Raw genomic sequence first — 9,071 nt, forward strand, 5'->3', positions numbered from 1 at the left:
TGTGGACACAGCTCAGCACATCATGGAAACCAGCCTCCCCTCCATGGACTCTGTCTATACTTCTCGCTGCTTTGGTGAAGCGGCCAGCATAATCAAAGACTCCATCCACCCCAGACATTCCCTCTTCTCCCCCCCTCCTATCAGTCAGAAGATAGAAAAGCCTGAAAGCACGTACCACCAGGCTCAAGGGCAGCTTCTATCTCACTGTTACAAGATGATAAAATGGACTCTTGACCTCACAATCTACCTCGTTATGACCTTGCACCTTATTGTCCACCACACTGCACTTTCTCTGCAGCTGTGATACTTTACTCTGCATTCTGTTTTGTTTTACCCTGTACCACCTCAATGCACTGTGTAATGAATTGATCTGTATGAACGGTATGCAAGACAAGCTTTTCACTGTACCTCGGTACAAGTGACAATAATAAACCAATTCCAATTCCAGATTTATAAATAAGAGAATAAAAAATGAAAGTGAACAGATCATACAAGAACTGTATAAATCACTGGCTGGGCCTTAGCTGGAGTACTGCAGATGATGAAAAGCAACAAATTGCAGATGTTGGAAATTTGAAATAAAAACAGAAAATGCTAGAAATACTCAGCAGATCAGGCAGCATCTGTGGAAGGAAAACAGTGTTAATGTTTCAGGTCAATGCCCTTTCTGGATGCAACATTGGATCCAGTACTAGGACAGACATGTCAACGTGTGTCAAACTGTCCAGGATATATGAAGAGGGCCTATCTGGAGAAAAACTCAGAATTCCAGAGATCCACCAATCAAGATTCATAAAATGTTCAATGTCTTTGAATTTAAGTCCAGCTTGTTTCATTGTACTCACATTCCACTCAAAGCCACCGACTGCCAAACCATTTGCTGCCCCTGTGCCTGCCAAACCAACAAAATGTCCACTTCCGATGTTACTGGCAAAAAGCGAGGCTCCAATCTAGAAGTGAAATTGAGAAAGTGAGATTTTTTTCCCTGAAAAAGCTCTTAAAACTTCTTTCTTATACAAGAATGGACAATTGGCTGTCAAAACAAAATATTTTTCTTTATCAAAAAGATTCAGAGAGCTGGGCAAAACAAAAGGCTAGCAGACTGAACTTTCAGCTCAGAAACCTTGATGCAATCACCTTACACCTCCCTGAGGTTTAGTAACAAAAGGAATAGTTATGGACTATTATATAACTGAGCCCTATTTTAGAACTACAAGTTGAGGCATGCCGCAATTATGTAACAGGCCAAATAAACCCAACGTCACTGAGAAATTTCTGGTTTGTCCAAATTGTCTTAAAAACGACCTGCTGCTGCTTACAATCATAAAGCATTAAGTTGATTTCCTACTGCTTATGGGCTTTTATCCAATTCTAACCAATTGTCTTTCCACGTATTCAGGCTATGACATACCTGTCAATTGAGACCTATTGCCCAACAATGGCATATTTGTGAATTAACACAAAAGTTAAGATTTTAGATTTATGGCAATTCAATTGCTATAAATTAACAAGCTGTTATCAAATAAATTAAATCTATAAAATAGTTGTCACTTACAGTGTACCATTTCATGTTCCTCCCAGCCAAGAAATATCCACCCACTGTTCCACGGTTGGTCCTACACATGGACTAAACAAAAAACACAAGGTATATGAGACAACAAATAAGATTATATTCCATATATCTATCAGCAGATAACCATGCCTGCTTTGGAAAGAAGGGGCAGTTTGTAATAGGTCGCAGAACTGAAGAGTTGGGGTGAATGTTTAAAACACCAATTGGGAACCATGCCTTCCAAATGAGACTCGGAGAGGGAGGGACAAGAAGCATGGCAACTCTCCATGTATGCACCACGCTGATCAATTCCATCACTCTCCATTTTATTCAAGCTGATGCACAAAATTGATATACAAGTGGCCTATAACAGCTCCAGCTTTAAAAAGACAGGTGATTTTAGAGATTGAGACTTTGGTAGATATAACGCAGTGTGCATCTGCTAGATTCTGACCCACTGCTGCTAGTGTGGAGAATTTCATATCCAGATTGACATGCAGGGCATTAATACCATGCACACCCCTTGTAAATGAGTGGCCACACGCAGCCCAGATCCTGATGGCAAAGGTCAATATGACATCTCCATTCCTCTAAAGCTTGCAGCTAATTAATGAATTTGCTAAAGGTGAGTAATTGGTGTGGGTGTCTGCAGTGCCGTTATTCCAATGGTGATGCGCAAGTACAGTTCAGTAAGGACAGGGACAAGGAGAGCAGCACAAGAGGCAGCTTGACAAACATTACAAGTGCACCAGTGTGATTCCACCACCACCTCTTCCTCTTCCTCCTCAACACTTCACGGGAACCAGAAAAAAAGACAAAGAATGGTCACAATATACAAGTAGAAATGCTTCCATTTATAGTGGGGAAACTGTGAGGACAGATAAAATCTGTATGTGGTGAGACACCAGGCAGCAGTGGAAGAGCAAGAGCAAGGATGACACAGATGCCAGCTTGCTGGAGTGTGAGTTCCCACTTGAACTGAATTTGACAAGTTTTTGTCCACAGTATGATGTCAGGCAGGGCAGGGCTAGCAGTATGGAGTCCTGGCAGGGTGAAGGGCTCCAGGACTGATTGCCAAGAATTGATCCTGCAACTCTCTCAAAAATATGAAAGCATAACTTTAGTTAAATATTGGAACATCTGGCTCTCTGAAAATGGAGTGCCCCAAGGATCAATTCTTGGCAATCAATTATCTACTATTTACATTAAAGACCTAGAGAAAGGGGCAGACTACAAGGTATCCAAGCTTGCTAATGACACTAAAATAGATAGGCGGACATGTTACTGTGAGGATATTTGGACTCTGAAACAGGATATAGATAGAGTGGACAAAAACTTGTCAAATTCAGTTCAAGTGGGAAAGCATGAGGTCATGCACTTTGAATGTGGAATCAAAAGGCAGACTAGTATCGAAAAGGAGAGAAATTACAAATGGATGACGTACAGAAGAAGCTATGTGTTTTTGTGCATGAAACACAAAAACGTTAGGAGGCACGTACAACAAGTAGTTAAGAAGGCAAATGGCATAATGGCTTTTATTTAATGGGTCGGAATTTAGAAATAGAGGAGCATTGCTACAATTGTACAGGGTGTTGGTGAAGCCACACCTGGAATGCTGTGCAGTTTGGGTCCCCTTATTTAAGAAAGGATATGCCGGTGTTGAAGGCAGTGTCCACTTTAAATATGGGCAACCTGCATGATCTTAGGCTACCAGAAATTCCAAGTTATTACAATATCAAAATCAAGTTGACTCCTGTGCCAAATGGCAAGCCACTGCCTAAGTTCAACTCATGCAGACCAGCACTCCTTTGATTGAGGTAGTTATTTCAGTTCAAGCTGTTTTTGTATTAATGTAATACAGGTAACTGCACTTTTTAGAAAGCCTCACATATTTTTGTGTACTTGAGTGGCTTTTCCATTTTCCAGTGCTAATGCCACCTTCCCGGCAACATTAAAGTTACCTGTGATAGAAGAAACCTGAAACAAGAGGAGCATTCTTATTTTATGACCTCCACATCGGATCACATGAACAGCTCTGCTGGACATCTTCCAAAACACTGGCCTGTTTCAGTCAACAAACTCAATAAACAAAATATTTAATGCAATGATTCTCTTTAATCTTTAGCTTACACTGACAATTGTGCTAAAGAAGGAGCAATGAAAATTCCTTCGTCATGTTCCCTTGTAATTTTTTGTGGGGCCTTTGACTCTTCGACTCAGTGAACTCTTACAGGGTCAGATGGAATGTTCTGAAATGTAGCTTGATGATAGTTCTATTCTTAAACCACGTCCCTACCTATTCAGTAATAACATTAATTATTAAGCCTTGTGCTGCTGACAGATTTAGGGAATTTACTGGACCAAATTTTCCTTTCTTTTCAATTGAGCTGTTCTGACCCTAACCTTACACACTAATATTATGATAATAAATTCACATAAATATCAGAACTTTTTGTCAAATCTTGTTCTCTTGTAATTATTGCAGGGAACGTTTAACTTTTGTTCTCTGAAGCTTCAATGCCAAATATCCCATCATTCTCTAAAATTAACAGATCAATCTCAGTTTTTAATCTGAGTTGATACTCAAATGTCAATTTGTTTTAGCACTGTGTTGGTAAGTTGTAAGGTATACACCTCACTTAAGCAAATCTTCAGCCAAGGTTGATGGGATGTATAAAAAGAACTGTTATATTACGCTTAAGGGAGGTAATACCATCAGCAGGATTCCTCAAATAGTACAGAGATATAGAGAACCATTGAGCATGCCTTAGCATTACAATTGAATATTCAAGTACCTGCAACCAAAAGTATGGACAGAGCTGACTCACCACACTTTGAATTTAGATTAGAGGAGATTTGCATCAGTTAACTCTGTTTCTCTTTCCACAGATGTTACCTGAGTTACTGACTGTTTTTAGCATTTTCTGTCTCTGACCGAGTTGGTTAATAAGATATAAGATATCTTTATTAGTCACATGTACATTGAAACACACAGTGAAATGCATCTTTTGCGTAGTGTTCTGGGGGCAGCCCGCAAGTGTTGCCACGCTTCCGGTGCCAACATAGCCTGCCCAGAACTTCATAACCTGTACACCTTTGGAACGTGGGAGGAAACCGGAGCACCCGGAGGAAACCCATACAGACACAGGGAAAACGTACAAACTCCTTGCAGACAGTGGCTGGAATTGAAAGTTGCCCTGACCGGACTTAGTACATGAATTGCCTGGACCCAGATGGTTAATGAGTTCCCCAGGCCCAACTTAGTGCATGAATTTCCTGGACTCATTTGATTATTATCATCATTATTTGGATCAAAGATGGTTGATAAAGTATTGAGGGATCAAAACGCAAACCTGGTTTCAAATGAAACCGCATTTACATTCCATCTGGTATCAAAGTGGAACAGTTTGATGTTGCCTCCTTTGATCCATGGGAGCTTGACCAGTTTTGCATGGGAATTGCAGATTCAGGATTTACGCTGCAAGCTTGGTTTGATGTTAAAACCAATTCACAAAATGTCACTCAACTGGCACTGGGAGTGTCAGTTGAAGCTTTTCCAAATTTACTTTTCTAGCCTTTTCTGGACAGGACTGGTCATTGCTGCAATGGACTGCACAGGTGGTGGTTGCCTTTCAAGTGGACACCTATGGGCAAAAGAACAGCAGTGAGATATTCAGCTGAGGGGAGGGACATTGCTGCCCGAAACCATCCTTTCCTGATGTCCCAGTTCACAGAGTCACAGAGTAGACAACCGTAAAACTGACCAAGAGCAAGATTAGCAAGATTCCTGGCTGATTTTTCCCCAAAGTAGATCCAGAGGCACTGAGGCCAATTGTAGCAATGGGGGGCAATCCAAGTACTTCATGCAGTGTGTGTTTTAGAAGTGCATGAAGTAAGATCAAAAGGATCAGAATGGAGCCCTAAGTTACTAAAATTGGAGGGGTCCAATATTCCAGTTGGCCAAGTTAGGTGGAGTGAGCCCAAGGCTTCCAATAAATAGAGACTCAGAGCCTATTCTGAGCATGTGTGTGGTCATCAACATAAGATAGTTGAATTGGATCTAAAGGGCATACAACCCCAACAATGGCCACGGAAGGTTAGACCTTCTGTTAGTTAGACACCATACTGCTCTATCTTAGAAGACCTTGGTAGACCAATAACCTAGACCACAATTCTAGCAATCTTTCCAACGGGTTCAATTATAGCAGCCTTAGGAATTCTGGGATCATACCTTGAGCCATGCTCAGACTCACAGCAGGCTCCAAGATGTGCGGGAGCTTCAACCAAGTGAAGCAGAACAATACCCCACAGTGGAGAGGTGGGACTGTAATTAGTATGGACAGTGGAATCATAAACACTATGTCCTAGTTTTAATATGGAACTATACCAGAGTTTGAGGCAATAGAACACTGCCCTATGATATCTTATTCTTGGGCAACACATCCATACACGTGAAAACCTCTGAGAATGGACCAATGGAACTCTACCTGCAGAAGTGCACCTCAAATGGGGCGGTGAAACTGTACCCATTATAAAACCATGGGAAGCATACCTGGAATGCAGCAGTATAAATCCACCCTGATGTGGAGCAATATAACTGTACACTCATATGAAGCACTGAAATTATATTGAGTATAGCACATAGCAAGTATAATCAGTTTGTGATTGTGCAGATGTATGCATTGAGGATTGAGGTGACTTACCACATTATAGACCAGTGGAACCGTACCCAGTGAAGGGCAGAGGAACAGTTTGCAGAAAGGGATGGTGGAAATGCATACAAAAAGGCACAGTGCAACTGTATTCTAACATGGACTAGTAGAACTGTACCTAGTAAGGGGCAGTGGAACTGTGATCAGTAAAGGGTAGCAGAACTGTACTGTGAGGGCCAGCAGAAATGTAACCTGGAAGAGGTAGTGGAATTATAACCAGTAAAGAGCAGTAGAACTAAACACAGTAAGGAGCAGTGGAACTGTATCCTCATATGGAGCAGTGGAACTATAACCAGTAGAACTATTACCAGTAAGGGTAGGTAGAACAGTAACCACTGAGGGGAAGTCAAACTGTAATCAGTAAGGGCATGTGAAAATGTACTCAGAAATGTGCGGTGCAACTGTACTTTAATATGGAGCAGTCAAAATGTAACCAATGAGGGGCAGTGGAATTGTATCCGATAAAGGACAGTAGAATTATAACATGTAAAGGTTAGTAGAACTGTAACCATTCAGAAAAAATGTACCAGCAGCTAGTAAGGGGTAGTGGAGCTGTTCTTATATGAGCCAGGAGAATTGAACCCTTACAATGGAGCCAGTAAGCAGTGAAACGGTACATAATACACTAAGTTCAAACTGAACCCAGTAAGTCTATGGAGCTGAACCTAGTAAGAGGCAGTTGAACTGTACCCAGTTATGGGCAATAGAACCATGCCCAGTGGGGGGCAGTGTAACAATATACAATAAGGTGTAATGGAACAGTACACTATAAGTAGCAGTGTAACAGTATCCAGTAAGATAGACTGGAACTTTACTCTCCATGGGGCAGTGGAACAGTGGAACAGTATCCTAGTTCAGGACAGTGGCGTAGAATTAGTGCTGCTGCTACACAGCTCTAGTAACCTGTGTTCAGTCCTGATCTAGCATGCTGTCTGTGTTGAGTTTGCACATGCTCCACGTGACTGCATGAGCTTCTGCTGGGTGCCCTGGTTTCCTCCCACATCACAAACATGTGCTGGTAGGTTAATTGGTTCCTGTAAAATTAGGGATAACTGATCTATAGCTCAGTGAAACCATATTCAACATGAATTTGCAAGGTTCTGTCCCACTATGGGGCAGCAGAACAGAGCAAATCTATTGTTATGCATGTAGTGGGACTATACCCCAGGATTTCACACAGGAACAAATCTCTGATCAAGGCAATACATCCATTTCTGTTCTGGAATTGCATTGCAGTGAAAAGCAACAGGACTGGATTATATGAGACAGTGGGATCATAATCCATGTGGAGCATTGCAACATATAGTATGTGGCTGTGGACCTGTAACTCGCATGAACAAGCAAAATTATACTGCACTGGAGACTTTGAAGCATGATAGGGCCTGAATCTGTACCCCAGTATGGGACAGATGGTCAATACCCAGGATAGATCAGAGAACCTGTACTTTACTATTAGGCAGAGGGATGATACATCAATATAGTACAAGAAGACAGTAATCCAGTATGGTTCCAAGGGACTATTGCATTTGTGGAGACTAAAGTACCCTAGTGTGGAGCAATGAGAACTACCTCAGAATGGGGCAGCCACACTGTACTCTTGCATGGGTAATAGAGGTTCTTATTACAGGGCACCAAGATTTAGTCTGTTATATAACAGGATAGAAGTGCCCCAGTGGGGGCAGTGGAACTGTATCCCACTGGAGGGATTGGAATAGTATTCCTAATGGAGCAGTGAATCTGTAACCAGTGTGACCAGTGAATCTTTGTTCCAAAACTGGGCAAAATAAGCCAGTGGAATCACACCAAGATTGTTCCTAGGATGGTGGGTTAGTCTTGTGAGGAGAGATTATATCAGACTAGCCTGCATTCTCTTGAGTTTAGAAGAATTCTTAAGGAGATCAACCAGGTAGTTGTGGAGATTATGTTTACCCTGGCTAAGGTGTGTAGAACTAGGGGTGAGTTTCAAGTTATGGGATTATCCATTCAAGATAAAAGTGAAAATCTTTGTTAATCACTATCCGAAAGGACTATGGATGCTCAGTGCTGAGTATATTCAAGAGAGAGATCAATAGGTTAATATCTTAAAATCAAGGGATATACTGTTAGTGCAGGCAACTGGGGCTGAGGTACAAAATCATTCATGATTTTATTGAACAGCAGAGCAGGCACCAAGATCCAAATAGTCTACTCCTGCTTCAATTTCCTATATTGTTACTCATTTTCTTTCAATAAGAATGAACTTGACTGGGACAGTGAAACTGTTTCACTGTAGAGAACTAGATCTCAGCCCAAAAATACAGTAGCTTGACTGATTAGCCAGACTGACCAGAACTTTAGGGAACAGAAATGGAGAATAAACATTTAAACAAAATAAGGCCAACCGTGTAACACATTCTGCACAAGGAGAAATAGTCAAGGAAAAAATAACTCAAAAACATTTGAGGGATTAAATCCTTACCCACAGTCCAATGCCAATGACTAAAACAAAATACATGCTGATTACGCTGATATCTGCAGCATTGTTGATGGCCACAGTTTGGGATGGAGACACGATTGATGGTGGAGATGCAGAAGGCTTCATTTCAGCTCCGTATGTAGATAGGGAATGCACCAGCATGAAAGAGGCTGAGATAACAGCTGACAGTACGAGGGACTGTCCTATTAATACACATCTGGCGAGTAATGATTGAACAAATCACATTTAATAGGTTACTAAGTGCCAAAAACTTTCCAATTCAACATTAGTTGTCATTTGGGAGAAGTTCTTAGTTATTCATCAAAAAAAAAACTTATTGAATTACTCTCCT

At 41.2% G+C, this 9,071-nt stretch overlaps 1 protein-coding gene across 3 annotated transcripts in view; it reads right to left on the reverse strand.

Annotated features, from left to right (window-relative positions):
• Nucleotides 1-8,869, reverse strand: part of slc5a2 (solute carrier family 5 member 2) — a 36,839-nt gene extending 27,970 nt beyond the window's left edge. For all 3 annotated transcript variants that reach the window (XM_052035321.1, XM_052035320.1, XM_052035319.1), the window contains exons 1-3: nucleotides 8,723-8,869; nucleotides 1,556-1,627; nucleotides 846-950 (exon numbers count right to left, since the gene is read on the reverse strand). In XM_052035321.1, the coding sequence (XP_051891281.1) occupies nucleotides 846-950; nucleotides 1,556-1,627; nucleotides 8,723-8,845 (300 nt within the window). In that variant the 5' untranslated portion in view covers nucleotides 8,846-8,869. The remainder of the gene's footprint in view (nucleotides 1-845; nucleotides 951-1,555; nucleotides 1,628-8,722) is intronic.
• Between the last annotated feature and the right edge of the window lie 202 nt (nucleotides 8,870-9,071).

Source organism: Pristis pectinata, chromosome 21 (genome assembly GCF_009764475.1).
Source record: "Pristis pectinata isolate sPriPec2 chromosome 21, sPriPec2.1.pri, whole genome shotgun sequence".
NCBI classification, from domain to species: domain Eukaryota; kingdom Metazoa; phylum Chordata; class Chondrichthyes; order Rhinopristiformes; family Pristidae; genus Pristis; species Pristis pectinata.